Source organism: Chanodichthys erythropterus, chromosome 11 (genome assembly GCF_024489055.1).
Source record: "Chanodichthys erythropterus isolate Z2021 chromosome 11, ASM2448905v1, whole genome shotgun sequence".
Classification (NCBI taxonomy): domain Eukaryota; kingdom Metazoa; phylum Chordata; class Actinopteri; order Cypriniformes; family Xenocyprididae; genus Chanodichthys; species Chanodichthys erythropterus.
This window is the reverse complement of record NC_090231.1, coordinates 35,341,976-35,359,769: the sequence shown is the minus strand read 5'-3', so window position 1 is coordinate 35,359,769 and position 17,794 is coordinate 35,341,976. Positions and strand designations below refer to the sequence as shown.

General features: G+C 36.2%; 1 protein-coding gene across 5 annotated transcripts in view; it reads left to right on the top strand.

The window, feature by feature from the left end:
• ccdc102a (coiled-coil domain containing 102A) overlaps window positions 1–17,794 on the top strand; it is a 96,424-nt gene that overhangs the window by 35,678 nt on the left and 42,952 nt on the right. For all 5 annotated transcript variants that reach the window (XR_010896418.1, XM_067400848.1, XM_067400846.1 and 2 more), the window contains exons 3-6: window positions 947–1,164; window positions 1,910–2,018; window positions 4,328–4,444; window positions 6,637–6,846. Coding sequence is in view for 4 of the 5 variants with exons in the window: in XM_067400848.1 (XP_067256949.1) it covers window positions 947–1,164; window positions 1,910–2,018; window positions 4,328–4,444; window positions 6,637–6,846 (654 nt within the window). In the remaining variant the exon portion in view is untranslated. The remainder of the gene's footprint in view (window positions 1–946; window positions 1,165–1,909; window positions 2,019–4,327; window positions 4,445–6,636; window positions 6,847–17,794) is intronic.

Genomic DNA, 17,794 nt, shown 5'->3' with positions numbered 1-17,794 from the left:
GCTTAGATAGCTCAAGAGTCTCTCTTATTATTATTATTATTCAGCACAGAGACATGCACCTTTTCTGAAGTAGGATCAGGCGTCCTCATTCAATCTTAGCCAAGTCAACAAATACTAGTTAACTTAGTCTAATTCTCACTGGATTGTTTGATACCATCCCATTTCCTGATCTGTTTCCACACAGGCATGCTGAGTGCTTCCACATGTGGAACTCGATCTCTATTTGTATGCGTTTGGTTCCCCCTGGTGGTAGGGAGGTGTCGCTGCACTTTTAGCACAATGACTCAACTGTGGCTGTTCTAGGATTGTAGGAAGTTGGCAGCATGTTTAGTGTCTCATGTCTGTACCCTGGGGCCCATGTCTTTGATATGTAATCCCTACTGTGTGTAGGAAGGACAGAGAAGGGATGGCGCACTGAACTGTTGAGCTGTTTTTTATTACTCCTCCAAAGGGTTTGTGAATTTCATTCATGCACACAGGAAATAAGGGAAAGGTGCAATGTGATATTTGTTATGTGGATGACGGAGCAAATGCTTCTTCTTTGGTTTGGTTTAATAAGGACAAAAAGACTGCTTGAGAGTCTTTGTTTTTATTTTTTATGTTTTAAATTTGTTTTCATAGTCTCGATACGTTGACTATGGCAGCGGTTCTCAGCTGTTTTTGCTTCACAAGCCAGGTTTTACTTTTGATTGGCAAGCAACACAGTATCAGAATTGTTTATTGTACAAAAGTAAACAAAACGTTAATTCTATAAGTCTATAACTTTAATATAATTTTAAGTTAAAATTGTAGTCTCCTTGTTTATCCCTGTTTGTAAGAGAACTCTTTTCTTTATGTAGTTTTCATGCTTTTTCGAGGAAAAGGGCATGTCACACAACCTTCTTGGCATCTTTTGACAGCTGCAAACCTTTTTTTCTTTGTTTCTTTCTGTCTTTTTTTGTCTCAGGAGTTGGAGTTATTGGAGGCTCTTCTCAGGGCGAAGTCAGAGGCTCCAGACTCATGGGACGTTCGCAGTGCCAGTAGCTTGCGCTCAGTTCTCAGTCGGCAGGACCGGAGCAGACTGCTGTGGGAGGATCTGGCTGCCCTGGAGGAGGACTCCAGCAAGCTCAATGCTCTCCAACTACGCCTGGATGAGTCACAGAAAGTCCTACTGAAAGAAAGAGAGTAAGAGATCATTGTCCAGGTGGCAACGATACATGCAACAAACAGACCAGAACTCAACAAATGAAATCAAAGGCCTTTAGAATCTTGGAGCTTTTCATAACAGTTACAGGGTTAAAGGGATAGTTCAACCAAAAATACTCACCCTCAAGTTGTTCCAAACCTGTATGAATTTATTTCTTCTGCTAAACACAAAAGAAGATATTTTGAAGAATACGGGTATCCTAAATGACGTGCGAGTAAAAGCCTAAATTAAATCTGTTCGTCATAAAATGCGATCAAGTCTCACCACTCGATTCGTATGGATTAGTTTTCTAATTTCTTTATGAACTTTTTGAAGCATCAAAATTGAACTTGCATAGGCTGTCTATTGAGGGACAGAAAGCTCTCACATTTCATCAAAAAGATCTTAATTTGTATTCCGAAGATGAGCGAAAGTCTTATGGGTTTGGAATGACTTGAGGGTGAGAAATAAATGACAGAATTTTCATTTTTGGGTGAACTAACCCTTTAACATAGTTGTATCCTTCAAGGATAACTGATAATAAAAATGATTTCAATCAACTGCTGAATTGAACTCATCATTGACGGTGAAGAATGTATCTGTGTTGTCTACTGGAGGCATCTGAGAAGACCAGATGTTTTGAGAACAATCTATTTGCATTTGCTTTCAACCTGTCATGATGATGATCTGTGCTGTGCATGTCAAGATTTCATTTCTCTCTCTCTCTCTCTCTCTCTCTCTCAGGGATAAACATGCACTCATTAAGAACATTGAGAAACTGGAGGCAGAGCTGAGCCAATGGAAACTCAAATATGAGGAACTGAACAAAAGCAAACAAGAGGCCCTAAAACAGGTAAGAAACATGATGTTTTTTCCCTTTCTTAAACTGCTCTGCATACTAGAGATGAATGTTATACAGAGATATTCTTCATATGTTTGCAATTATTTTGCTGGTGATATAAAATCAAGCAACATAATGAACTTTTCTTGTAGTCATTTAGTGACAAATAGCATGGAAAAATGCCTTGATTACTTTTAACTATATTTATACTGTGCATTAATACCCTGAATCAACTCATGACAGGACAGTTAGGTTGAAATGATTTGTTTCTGATTGTAAAAAACCCACTTAAGTGCAGTTACATAAATATTGAGATATATATTGAATATTATCAAATCAAAATTTTGTTGTTGTTGTTGTTGGCTGAATCGCCCAACTCTACTGCATTTAGTGTAGTATGACAGTTATTCTTTAGAAACCTGCAATATATCACACTCAAAAGCCAAATAGTTTTGTAGCAGCTGTGGAACATTTAATTTATTGGCTTTATTTAATGGTATTGGTATTTTATGCAATTTATTTTTGCTTTTCCGGCATCAAGTCGAGACACCAATTGCTGAGCCTTAATTGTAAACATTCGTATTCTGGCTTTAATGCTGTAGTTCTTATTTGTGGATCATATTTGATTTACAAATAACAAATAAATTACTGATGCCAGAACACTAACACATGGTATTCTCATGAGGAACTGATCTCCAGCACTTTCATGTTAAAAGAGCATGAAATCCTTGGCCTTTTCTCCAATTTTCCTTTGGGCAATTTATAGTGAGAACTCTAATCAGTAGGAAGAATGCATGGTGAGCGCACTGGGTTCAGAGCAGTGGTGGCCTGTTCATCAAAACCCAGCATTTCACCTTCACTTCCAGATGTCCTATTCTTCCATATAAGAGTCACAGATCCTCCATACATAGTCATACCTGCTTCAAATTCATAATAAAGTTAACACAGTCAAAAAGTTGGACACACCTACTTGTTATTTACGGTTACTCTAAAATGTGGAAAATTTTGGCTGCTTTTCCTACGCTATATTTTTTACTTTTATTTTTTTCAGTAAATTTATATGTAGGCCCAACTTGTATATTTTATAGTATAAGACAAAATTATGTTTGTATAACTATAATATAGCAAAATTAACTATTATATTACTATGCAATTGTATAACTACATATATATTTTTTTAATTTGTATAAATGTATCCAAACTTTGACTGATAATATACATAAGAATTCAGACGTGTATGAAAAATATGACTGCACACACTCACTTGCAAACAGTTCATTCACCAACGTTTCAGCAAAAAGCCTTTGTCAAGGTGTAATTTCGCTCGGAGAAAAGAGAGCATAAATAGACAATCATCAACAGGTGCATACAATTAATCCCAATTAAATATATTTAAATATTAATCCCAATTAAATATTAATTGTATGCACCTGTTGATGATTGTCAATGAGTGTGTGCAGTCATGTTTTTCATACACGTTTGGATTCATCCTTCTTGGCTTGCACTTCAGACGGAGTGTATTCATTTTTTTCTTTTATAACAATGTACATAAGAATACCACCAGGTGGCAGTTGTTACCTATGAACGAGACAGTCTGGCATTGTTCACGAATGATAGAACTTGCTGCTTAGGATTTCTTTCAGTCAGGCAATTTTGTGAAAGACAGCCACACTGATTGGGCCCAGGGAAACTTTCACTCTCAATGCAAGCCTTCCATAGAGAGAATAAGGGACTGATTCATCATCATACACCTAGACCTCGTCATAGGCATATAGTGGAGAGATGATGAGTAGGAAGAGATGTGCTTCTCTTTTTAATAACCTCAACCTGTAAGGATGTGCATGAATACCATGAGATGATGAGTAGAGAAAGAGTGTGTGCGCCACACTCAGTAGTTTAATAGATGAGCTGCCTGTCCCCAGCCCAGCTGTGTGAGCTCACGACCTGCAGCGAATGTTAATCACTGCGTTTGAGTCACAGTATGCCGAGTGTGAGACACTGTAGAGAGATCAGACTTTGACCGTAGCGCCCCTCTCGCTTAATGGCAAATGTGCTAGACCGTATTGCCACAGAATGTCAGTACAAGTCGTATTAAATGAGCACAGTTTTCACAGAGTTTCATCAACTGTGAAATGAGTTTAAAAACCAGACTCATTCACAATCAGAATGTAAAATCTGTTTGAATACCAATGACATCTTCAGAGTATTGCATAGTTTGGCGTAGTTAGGCCGTTGTATTTTATTAGAATACCATAGATGTCTTCCAACAAAGCAAGGTGAAGAAAGTTTTACTTAAAACAATGACTCTGTTTCTTTCGCAGCTGAATTTGTTGAAGGAGGTGCATCAGGATGAGCTGGGCCGCATGTCTGAAGATCTGGAGGACGAGCTGGGAGCTCGCACCAGCATGGACAAGAAACTGGCAGAGCTCCGTACAGAGGTGAAACGCATGTACATTTGCTGTGTCCTACCCATGCTGCACTGTTTTGCATGGGCCAGCCGGTTCGGTGACACCACAGGACTCACTGTGATCTACATCAAAGTTAAACACCCTCAGGGCTTTAAACATCCATCCACTGTCTCTCCTGCGTTTCGACTAGCATGGCGCCAACCACCACATCCCTCTGTTAGTCAGGCTGGCGTAATGACAGAACGCTGCTCTAACACATTCCCAGCATGCAGTGTTATCAGCGGGGTGTTGCTGAGATGAACCTGGCAGGAGGGAGTGACATTATGCACTTTGATGCGCTTCTTAAAGAGCGCCGCCACTCCTGTGTGTCGACTCAGATCCGCTGCGTCCCCTCATCTCCAAAATCCCATGGTGACCTCCCTTCATCTCTGCCCTCAGGAATCGAGGCTTTTCTCTGCCACTGCCTCGTCTCAGCAGTCAAATGACATTATAGAAATATTAATGACTAGTTGGTCAGGAGAGAGTTTGGGGTATGAAAGTCATCCAGCACTTAAGGTGAATCTAGGAGAGATGGTTTCCCATTAAACTGCTTTTAGCAGCAGGTCAGAACTGGGAAATCATGGAGAGCCCTTCACTTAGTTCAATATCATTCTCGGTTAATAGTAGTTCTGTGTGCTAATGCAGCATTAGTCCTTGCTGATTATGGGTATACACATGGGAAATGCTGTGTTTTCATATTTTATGTATTTAGAGTTCTGCACACAGTATTTCCATTAGTAGTTTTCAAGAATTTTAGTATGTAAAAAAAAAAGAAATGTTCAGTTAAATTCAGTCAAAATGGTTTACATTTACATTACAATACAAATTGTTCCAGAACACAAAGAGAACACAAACCTACATAACTTTTTTTTGTGGATTTTCCAAGTGAAAAGAAGTTATTAACTAGTTTACAAATTAATTAAATAAATAAAACTTTCTCCAAAACAGTTTTTTGAAGTATTGATTTACTGAATTTAACAAATTGAAAAATAAAACCGTAAAAGCATGCAAGTCAACATAGGAATATTATTAAAGTAGAAGCATTCTGTATGGAAAAGTAAAGGAAAATAATAAGAAAAGAACAAAAAGATTGTTCAAATGTATGAGGTCAGTAAGTTGTTATTATTATTATTATTATTATTATTATTATTATTATTATATTTTTTTGAAGAAACGAATACATTTACCATTAAGGGTGCATAATCAAACAAAAGTGATGGTAAATACATTTATAACAAATATATATATATATATACACACATACATACAGTCAAACCAAAATGTATTCAGACGCCTTCAACATTACATTCGTTAATTCAGTTTATTCACTATAGTTTAAAAAAAATGGAAATAAAATATGTGTGACCCTGGAGCACAAAACCAGTCATTTTTTGAAATTGAGAGGACAATTGGACAATATTTGGCCGAGATACAACTATTTGAAAATCTGGAATCTGAGGGTGCAAAAAAAATGAAAATATTGAGAAAATCGCCTTTAATGTTGTCCAAATGAGGTCCTTAGCAATGCATATCCACTCACAAATATACATTTTTGACATATTGATGGTAGGAAATTTACAAAATATCTTCATGGAACATGATCTTTACTTAATATCCTAATGATTTTTTGCATAAAATAAAAATAGATAATTTTGAACCACACAATGTATTGTTGGCTATTGCTACAAATACACCCGTGCGACTTTTTTTGTCGTCCAGGGTCACGTGTGTGAATGCTGGTCTTTCAAACTTCCTGTTCATCAAAGAATCTTGAAAAAATGTATCATGGTTTCTAGTAAAATTTATTTCATAATGGGAATAAATTAATGTTTTACAATATTCCTGTTTTTACTTGATTTTTGATCAAATAAATGCAGTCTTGGTGAACATAAAAGACTTCAACATCAGTTCCCAAACCTTTAAACAATATTGTACAGACTTACATTCAACCTACACTCCAGGGAAAGACCGTTAGACCATTGTGAATATTTACATTAAGGGTGAAGTGGTTCATTGTGATGCATTTTTTTTGTTTGTTTATGGGAAATGTGTACATACATGTTGGGAATAGGCTTTTACTTTCAAATTTACTTGATCTTTGTCCTCAAATATTTTGTTTTCTAATGTATTGTCATGTCTCTCTCTCTTTCCTTAATCCTGTCTTACTGAATGAATGTGTGCAGATGGAGCGTCTGCAGGTGGAGAATGCAGCAGAGTGGGGTCGTCGGGAGCGGCTGGAGACTGAAAAGCTGGCTCTGGAGAGGGAAAACAAAAAGCTGCGCGCCCAGATGGAAGACCTGGAGGAGCAGCTGGCACGCAAACGCCGGCAGGCCGCCAGCGCCCTGGACACCGACCTCAAGACCATCCAGTGTGAGCTATTTGAGAGGAACAAGGTGAGTGAAGGACAGCGGCGTCCGCACAGTAACCTCACACAAATAATCACAAACCTATACAAGTAAGCATTTCTCAACATCTCAGCATCAGCTCCGAATCTACTGTATATGAGAGATGGATGAGGTGTGGCGGCAGTTTGCAAAGTATCTGAGCCTCTTCCTGCAATAAATCCAGGCAGTGTCACTGACGTAAAGAGGCCATATCCATCAGATCCTGTGCTGAGAGTCGTGCGCCCTATTCTGCAAGACAGTGGATGTGTGGAGTAGCTGCCATGCAGTTTTGATGCATGTCTTATGTTGTATATTAGCTGTGCTGAGAAAGTCGTGCAGTGTATGTGTTTGTAAGATGCTGGTGAGGCTCTATTAAAGTAGGGTGTCAGGAAATCCAGACACTTATGGCCAGAGCCCTTATGAGCGTCCATTAGCGCAGCCAGAGATTTATGAAGTGATCCAAAGCTCCCCTCATATAGATGCCGTAAATCACTCGCTCACCTGCTCTCTCACTCCTGCCTAGAAAGTAGGAAAGGTTTAAAGAGAGCGGTGAAGAGGCAGAGATGAATATGAGCAGAGAGAGTTGTTTTAGAGGTACGAGGTATGCTGAAGTGAAAGGAATGGAGAGAAAGAGGTTAAGAGTGAGCATAGCATGTCAATTAAACCAGTAACAAGGGAAAAGGATATTGTGCCAGGAAATGGACATGTAATCCCTGCATGCAAGGCTCAATGTGTTGGCCTATTTGTTAAATGCACAACATATGGCCATCCGAGAATGGTGTTGCGTGTGTGTGTGTGTCCACATGCTGTTGCACATTCCCACACGACTGATGTCCTGATAGTGGCCGGCGGCCTGCAGTCTGGGAGAGAAACACAGAGAGATTGATGAGCTTGCTCAGGAGCTGTTGAAGCAAATGGATCGATGAGGACAGGAGCGGAGAAACAGGCCACGGCGTACTGAGGACGATGCACCATCACTGACAAAAAGAACAAAGTGTGATTGATACTGAATTCATATCCCGCTCCAGTCGCTTTCTCGCTTTCTCCCACGTTTCCTTCGGCTCCCACCCGTAGATTGATGTATACTGTCATATTTGCTGTTAAACCCAGCATGTGCAGAAGATTGGGAATGGGATTCAGTGGCTACTTCCTGTGTGGTTTTCTTTTTTTTTTTTACTTTTTTTTTTTTAATTTTTTTCTTTTTTTTTATGGTGTTTGCCATCCCTACGAAAAATTAAATATTGATTTGATCGTGTGGATAAAGCTCAGTCACTTATAAGTAGAATCTCCAGGCAGGGTTCCCTTTCTGCTCAATTTAATTGAGATCTGTAGGTGTGGGAAATTAATAAAATTTTCAAAATTTCTATAGTGAATATACATGTATGCAGTGTTGGGGAAAGTTACTTTTAAAAGTAAAGCATTACAATATTGCGTTCCTTCTTTAAAAAAAGTAACTAATTGTGTTACTTAGTTGCTTTTTATGAAAAGTAATACGTTGTGTTACTTTGAGTTACTTTTTCTCACCTGGGTTGGGCTTACTTGTTTTTTGTTTTTTAATAACAACAAAAAAAGTTCAATTTTTGGCAAATGTTAAGGCCCTTTCACACCAAAAGTGAAATGAATAAGCCTCAGGCTGAAGGAAATGCATATTTATGCCTGTACAGTAGAGGGATTTAATCCATTCTGGATTAAAGAAGAATAGGATACAGGAGGAGGAAGTTCAGGACTCTTATTTCTAAATCTAATATAAAGTAATTTTTGCTTATTGGTATCGTTGAATTGGATCATTGAAGGTCAGCAGCAAAGACATTCGTAAGTAAAGTGAGATTAAATACATAAAGTACATTTGTGTAATTTAATATATTTAATTATTACAGGTTTGCATAAAATTCTGAGATTGCATTTTACTGTTTTTATTTATTTTGAGGAATACTGAATGTTTTCATGCAAGTGAGATGAGTAAATGCATGTTCACATTTAATCTAGAACTACGTGTTTACACAGCGCACATAACACCTTTTGCTTTTTATTTCTCTCAACATGGAGATCAGTCAGTAAATGTGAAAAAGTAACTTGCGTTACTTATTTGAAAAAGTAACTTGTATATTGAAAAAGTAATGCATTACTTTACTAGTTACTTGAAAAAAGTAATCAGATTACTCAACCCAAGTTACTTGTAATGTGTTACCCTCAATACTGCATGTATGTATGTATGTTTGTGTTCTTTACAACTTTCTATTCAACAAATAATCCTGAAAAAAATATATCAGGGTTTTCACAAAAATAATAAGCATCACTGTTTTCAACATTTGATAATAATAAGAAATGTTTCTTGAGCACCAAATCAGCAGATATTAGAATGATTTCTGAAGGATCATGTGACTCTGGAGTGTGGCGTAATGATGCTGAAAATTCAGCTTTGCCATCACAGGAATAAATTACATTTTAAAATATATTAGAATAGAAAAATTATAATGATATGATGAAATATTACTGTTTTTACAGATGAATCTTTAATCAAATAAATGCAGCCTTGGTGCACATAAGAGACTTATATTTCTAAAACCCTTTAGCCCTGTCATTCATCTCAGCCTGTCTAAAAAAATCACAGAGATTTCCTATTAGCTACAAATTATTTTTTGACTTGGGAAGGAAATAAAGATTCAAAGTTTAATTGAATATCCCTGCTTTAAGGCCTGGATCACGGCCTGTTCTAACATGATGTCCGGTGCCCATCTGGAAGGCTACATGCTGATTCGAAAGGGATTCATCAGGTTGGCCGAGGCTCAGTCAGAGCGCTCAGTCTGACTGAGACAGCGGTGCATGTACAAACACACAGCTGCAGATCGGCACATCATACAAAGACACACATCAAAAAGGCTCCAGGTGAATTGTGCAGGTGGAGGTTCTGCTATTGGTTGTGCTGTTGTCTCTTGTTTTTTTGTGTTTTGATCAGGGATCATGGTTTTGTGTGGGCGCATGACCTCTTACAAACTTCAAAGCATGTTTTTGTGGGGCTAATACATGATGACGCTTGTGTTTTAACAAACACACAAATGAGTAGGCCTCCATCCAGATGAATGAACATTGGCAAAACAGGCTTTACTTTTTTTTCTTTTTCTTTTTTTTCTTTTTTTAATTCCTAAAGGGTTTGTTGAGTCTAGAGTAGACAAGCTTTGAACTGGAGTTAAAGTCTGTCTCTTGCTCCCGGATCAAAGAGAAGTTTGTCTTTCTGGAGGTCAGTTTAATACCATACTTTTTCTGCCTCTCGCTCCTTTCGTCTTTTTTTTTTTTAATTTCTCTCTCTACAGATCTTTCACACTTCTAGTCAAATGTTTGACTAACCATATTACAATATGTTATAAAATGTAGAACGTTATAAAATAGTAATAAAGTCAACAATAATGTCATATTCTATATAGTTATATGGAATATAGTGAGTGAGAACATTGAATGAGAACATTTCGAAGTATGGGAAAAAAATGTTAAATCATTATTAAGAAGTTCTGTAAAAAAAAGTTATATTATTTTTGTAATATTATATAAAATGTTTAGGCACAGTTTACATTTTACAAATTTCTTTTAATTATTTTTTTTACGTTTTTATATTCTGATATGTAGAGCCCTTTGAGATGCACTGTATGCATAAGTTCTATACAAATAATTTTTATATTATTATTATTATTTTTACTAATATATAACTAGAGAATAACAAAAATGGAAATATAAGAGTTGTTTGTGAAATAATAAATAATTGTTGATTACATTTGTAAATTAAATCAAAGTTTTGTACAGTAATAATTATATTTATAATATATAATATAAATTATATAATTAATACAATAATACAAAATAATACAAATAAAAATATTTATTTATAATTAATATAAATAAATATTTTTGTAATACAAATATAATTATACATTATAAATAATTATATTTATAATATGTAATTATATATGTATTTCAAAAATATGTAATCACAATTTTGTCGACTAAATTTAAATTTTTAAGATTTTGAGGATTATGAAAAACAAGTCAGTGTCCTGTCTCGATTTTTCTCCATATACAGATGTGTTCTTCACGTTCTGTTCAACAGCCTGCCTCTTCTTAAACTCCTTCAACATCTGGCCAGCCACTTGCTCTTCCACACAGGTGTTTATGCCTCCTGCTCTGATGGCATAGAGACCGAGTTCATTCACCAATCACAATGATTAATGAGCCTATATTGGCTGCTCATCTGCTACTGTTGCTCCCACTTTCTGATGGAAATGCTGTAAACAGTATCGACAGCCAATGTGGGAGCCCGTGTGCTCTGATTTGCTTCTCTGGTTTTGGAAGCAGCGTGTGTGTGTGTGTGTGTGTGTGTGTGTGTGTGTAAATCAGCTTCTCTAGTGTGCTACATCTGGAGTAAGCCAGTGTGAAATGAATTGTCTTGCCTTTCAGGTTCTGGGCTCCTTCTCCAGAGGTTTTCCATTTGGGCCTGCTGTGTTTTTCTCACAGGGTCGCCCTTAACTGATTGAGGTGTCTCATGCACATTTTTCTCTCCTTCTTTTTTATTTTTCATCCATCATCATTTGCCAGCTCTCATTCCTCTAACTTTGTCCTTGGATTTGTTTATGATTATTAAATTTTTATGCAATGCAAGAGCTTAAAGGTGAAGTGTGTCATTTTTGCACAACTAGCAACAAAATGGATTTGGAAAAATAACTTTTTAAAGTTTCCACAGCAGAGCAAAATACTCTAAACCTTTAAACTGCATTTATCAGGAGCACATTAGATATTGACAATGAAAATCTACACACACCTTGGTGTCTTACCCAGTGTTGTTTACATTAATAAACCGAAGTCTGTTTTAGTTCAGTGTTATTTATATACTATTATAGTATTTAAAAAAATAAAATAATAATTAGCTTTATTTTAAAATGTTCAGTTTTCATTTTAATTAAATTATTATTTTTTTTTTTCAATTTTATTATTTTTTTTAAAGGCACACTATGTAAATGTTCACTAGAAAGGTTGCTTATTCAAAACAAAGGCGGAGTTTGATGATGCTGAGATTGAGCGTGGAATATCGGGAGTTGTTGTCTTCACCTCACAGCCAGTGAAAAAGAATCAGGATGCAGAAATCATGTTCATGGATGAGATTATTACTGTATGAAGCAGAGCAGAAACAAGGCAGCTGGAGTGATTGCTAATGAGAGACGTGTGCGACACGTCTTGAGAGCAGTGGACCTTTTATTATGCCGCAGTCGCTTCTTCTGGACATGTGGGGTAAAGCAGCGCTGTTTTATCATATTAGGTACATTTGTGTGTTGAAAGTTGTTATAGTGCTACTCTGCATTCACTCAGCAGCTACTATGAGACACTTAATGCACACTACAGTAAGCTAGATCAATATTAGTCATGGTAAAACATGGTACTCGTGGTAAATTAAGAAAACGAGATTTAAACAATAAGACTTAATGTGTTAAGCTATATAAAATCTGTCGATGAATGTATCCATCCAACCAGTAGCTCACCTGTCAAATAAAATACATAATATATTAAAGTGTCTTTGGTGTTTCCGGTTTCTACAAAATAAACCAGAAATCGAGGGTAACGCAATGTCATTGATAGGTGACGCACGGACATGGTCCGTGTCCTGGTTAAAATTGCTTATTTCTCTGGATTTAAACATGCTTGGAAACATTACACAAGTCAACAAAATATATAACCTTGTTCTTGTGGTTTTTGGATATTTTAATCCAAAAATCTTGCATATTGTGCCTTTTAAATACTTCTATTTAGCTTTATTTTTATTTCAGCTTTAGTTTTAGGTATTTTAGTTCTTTAACAAACTTTTATTACAATTTTATTTGTTAGTTGACAATGCAACATTTCATTTTTTTGTTTTATTTTTTCATCTAATATTTGTATTTTATTTTAGCTTTGTTACAATTAATGAAAACAATACTGGTCAGGGATACTTCGCCAAAATGAAAATTGTCATTTACTCGCACTCGAGTCATGCCGTTCCAAATCTGCATGACTTTCTTTGGTCTGTCGATCACAAAAAGGTTTTCATTGTCCATACAATTTTTTACTTTTGGTTGAACCATCCCTTTAATGCCATTGTCAGTGTGCTGTTTGTAGAGTTCCTATGTGTGGAGCATAACACTGTGTCCACACATTAGTCACTTCTCCCATGACCCACGCCAGTCAGCAGAGCCCTATTAGGCCAAGTCTGAGTTTAAATGAACCCATTAGCACCTACTGCTATGGCTTATTTATGAGCCACTGAGGCTAATGTCTCAGTTAGCCAGCACTGACAACATGCCATTACTGCTGATCTACAGCCCACTGTCTAACCCAAAGGGACAAATGACAAGGTGTACGTATCTATGTGTGGAATGTACTATAGAAAATGTGTGGAATGCATAAAATGAATGATCCAAGGTTTTTTCCTCCTCTATATTTCAAATTGATAAATCAGTTTAGAATCTGAACTCACGGGACATCTTCTTCCAGATTTGCATATTTGTAGATTGAGAACATTTTAAATTAAGATTTATAAGCCTAGACATTGATATGAAAGGGTTGAGCAGCTCTGATACCGATGTCTGGGTCCAGGTTTTTTTATCGAGAGCACTCGGTCAGCAAAAAAGCCTTCTCTCAGGACCGATAGGAGGGAAAAGTGGGGGAAGTGAAATGAAGGTTAAACAGAAGTCACTCTGCAAAAAGGAGCGAGAGAATGATGAGGATGACGATATGAGGATAATGTGTTGAAAAAGAGTGCAGTGTTCATCTCACTTACAATAGAGAGATTGGGAAAGAGGGGAAGAAATGGACGGCTGGACAATACAATCAAAGAGGACAATGGATCCGCACTGTGAAATTGCATGGAGGTAATGAAGGTGAGACATAGAGGTTGAATGGAAGAGGTGACAGGAGAGTGAGAAAGACGGAAGGGAAGCAAAGGAAAAGTAATTGGAACTTCAGGATTGAATGAGGGGTTAGAGCAGGTGAAATAGTCTGGCTTTAAATCTGATCTCGGGGTTAAAGGTCATGTGATGGTTTGAGGGGTGCTATGTAGTCCAAGTGAGGCCTTTCTTGCATGCTGCAATTTATTGCCTCAAGAAACCCTACAGCAGTGCACAAACACTACCAGCTCGCTAGCCCAGGGTCACTGTTGTGTTTGTGTGTGCGTCTATCTTGTGGCATTTCAATAGAGCTTTGTTTAACCTACATTAGATTCTATGCTTAAATGGTATTCTAAATTCATGACTTCTGCTCAATCTGATGTGCAATAGGGCGAAATGCCACATCTATACTTTAAACACCTTCCATTGAACTGAGAATATTTACTGGCCGTAAATACTTATTACTGGCCACGATTTGTATTATTTGTATTATTTTGGATTCGTTCACCCAAAAATGAAATGTCTGTCATAAAGTACTCAACCTCATGTCGTTCCAAACCCGTAAGACTTTCATTCATCTTCGGAACACAAATAAAGATTTATTTACATGTAAATAAATGCCTAAATTCAATCTGTTCATCATATAAAGTGATTGAGTCTCTTTATGACCTTTTTGAAGTGTCAAAGTGGTAGTCGCGTAAGCTCTCATATTTCATCAAAAATATCTTAATTTGTGTTCCGAAGAGGAATGAATGTCTTACAGGTTTGGAACGACACAAGGGTGAGTAATTAATGACAGAATTTTCATTTTTGGGTGAACTAACCCTTTAAAAATATGCATTTATGTTTTTGTCAACAGAATTATTCGGATGCTTGCTTAATACATTTTAATTATTTTTATTATAAATAAAATACATTTTGTAGACAAATTTATCCTGAACATTGTTTGAGCTACAGCAATGCTGAAGGAATATTTTTTTCTTTATGGCATACATTTTTAAATCATATATATTATATAAATATATACATTTAAATAAAGTAATAATTATTCTTTTTTTATTTCATTATTTAAATTTGAATTATTTATTAATAATTGAAATGATTTCTTTGCATTATTGTGACAAACAGCACAGATCATTGTGGTAGGATTATCTTGCATTTCCTGTTTTTTTTACTTTATTTAGCAAGTGTTAATTTTGGACTCTGTCTGGGAGGGATGCATGTTAAAACCACCAAGGTGAACTCCAATTTAGATTCAGGCTGTGTAGATTTGCCCACAAAGCACCATTCATTTGAAAGGCACAGCAAATTCTATTTGTAGACGGCACATCCATTTTCCTGGCCAGTTGGACTGCGTGTTCCCCGGTCTCAGGTCAGGGCCACTAAGAGCCATAGACACCGTTTGATCATAGCTTCTGGCTCACTGTTTTTGCCCACTGTAAAGCTGGCGTGAGTGAATCATCCTTTCAGTCTGTCAAGAGAAATAGTGTTAGGAAGGCACAAACTGGCTGAGAAACCATTATGGCTCTAGCGGCTCCTACATCGCCCCCATTTTCCCATCGACTGAGGCGTCCCGCCCCCAGACTCTGCTCTCTCTCAGCTGTCTTATTAGACTTGATCTAATCCTCAGCTGTAATGATAGCTGTAAGGCAGGGTGAGGGGTTTGTGCTGGATTTCAGCTGCACTTGAAGTTAAATAAAAATGTAACAGAGGTGTAGTGTTTATGTTCATTAGAAGATGCTTTCTTGTATAAAGAAACCTACTGTAGGCATTTCCCTGGAGCAGCGCTCGAGGATACTATAGTATTAGGAAATCTTCAGATCGTAGATTTCAACTTGCAACCTCACTTTTACTTGTCCAGATCTTTAACCACTAAGATACCACAAAGTCCCTTGGCAGCCATATTCGTAACGCCCCGGGGCAGCTATTTCCAGCCATGCAAATTTAGCTCATGTTTCCTTAAATAGGGAAAGACTTAAATCAATGGGTAACACTTTTCAGTAAGGTCCCATTTGATAATGTTATGTCATTTGTTACGGTATTTATTAATATTTGTTAAAGTTAGTTAATAAAAATACAAATTCATAGTTTGTTAGCTCAGGTCCATTAAATTATAACACATACAACATATTATTTTAATAAAGTATTCGTAATTGATGACATTTAGTAAGATTACTAAATGTTTTATAAGTATTTTTCATTGTTGGTTCATTTCAGCTAATGTAGTTAACAAATCAAATCAATCTGTTTGAATAATAATATATTTTTTAGTATTATAGTTTTATATTAAAATTAATTTTGAATGACCATTTTGACCACCATTTCTCTTGCCTTTATAATAAAATTTGCAATTTTTTGCTTTGTTTAAATATTAATAATAAAAATAATACATTATTTAATTGTTTTTGTTATATTAACTTAATTTTATATTACCATTTATATGACCTTTGTTTATATGTTTCAATTGTAATAATACATTTAATATAATTATATATTATATTTTCTATTAACATTAATTTTTTTATGACTGTTTTGTTTTGTTTTTTTGTTTTTTTTTTGTATCCCTTTCAGGCCATTTTGTGGCCATTTATAGTTTTTATGAATTTTAAATAAATAACTATGCAGTTAATGAATGTTCTAGAGCAAATTAACAGGCAATTGACTCTTTTTACTGCAAAGCAAGACTACAACCTACATGCCAAGCATTATAATTTCTTCTGAGCATTACATATTCTCTGCCATCATGGCTGAGTTTTATAACTAGATATGTGGGTGTAAGGCAACTCTGTCAATATATATATATGCACATCAGGAGTGGAGTTTGCTCTTTTCTTATATTGGGTGCGAGTGAGAATGCCCTGGTTAGATGTAAAATTTATTGTATGTAGCTTTTACAGTGTGTAGGTTTTTTGTAGCTGCAAAGTAGACAGAAATGGTTTAACATATTTATTTAGCTAAAGCAAATAAATTGACTAATATTATATATTCCAAACTAAAGCCTTTTAACTGGCTGTGCATGGGCAGCAGCCATTGAAGCTACTCGAAGCACACCATTTGGTGAGCGCCTCAAAAAGCTCTCGTCTCGATGCTCTCGATGCTGCTGTATGAAAGGCAAATTGAAAAGGAAATAGAATATTCTAAGACATAGTGTGTATTTGTGTATTTCTGATCTTTTTGGAGTGGAAGTGAGAGACAGAAAGAGCTGATTACGAGTGGTGTCGCAAGGTGTGTGTTCTGAGTGCAGTGGGCCAGATGTTTAAGCAGATTTCAGGATCTGAAAGCCACTGAGAGGGAAATATTTAACAGCTTTCCCTCATGCAGCTGTACAACCTCATCCTACATTCATTTACTCTGTGCTTATTTGTCTGTTTGCATTCATCTTTATATTATTATACTAAGTATTTTTTGTGTTCAGATTCTCGTTTTATTCCCATGTGCGTAGAGCCGTATGACTAAATCTGCGTGTTGATCAGGTGTCTGTTCCCGTATCCCAGACTTCCATTTCTCACTTTCCATTTCCTTCTGCTGCAGTAAATTTCTGTAGCATCATAGATCATTCATCAAGACATGGCATGTTTTATTCATCCAGCCCTCTCTTTCCTTCCACTTTCTTCCACTATCAAAACACTCAACAAAGATGGCTAGGCCTAAATTACCCCAGATGAAAAATTAAACTTTTAAGTGGAGAAGGCTGCTAAATCACAGGCTCCCTTTTTGAAATGTGATGTCATTTGTAATTTTACCTTCCCCCCCGACTTAACATGTATTTTTTCATCTTTTCAGATGGTTTCTGCTCTCTGTCTCTCTCTTTTCTAAGAAGTTTTCTACTTTCACATAAAAAATTTCACTGTTTTGCATGACCTCAGGAGCTTTTTTTAACCTGACTATCCATCATATCTATCAAATATGTTGTCAGCTAGATGAATGACATTGATATTGTTATTTCTTTCAGGCGTGGGACTTTGATGTTTCTTAAATTATCTGTGTCTGGTTAAATGATCTAAAAAGCAGGGTGGCTTTAGAAGTTTTCAATCCAATATTTATATTTTATTTAA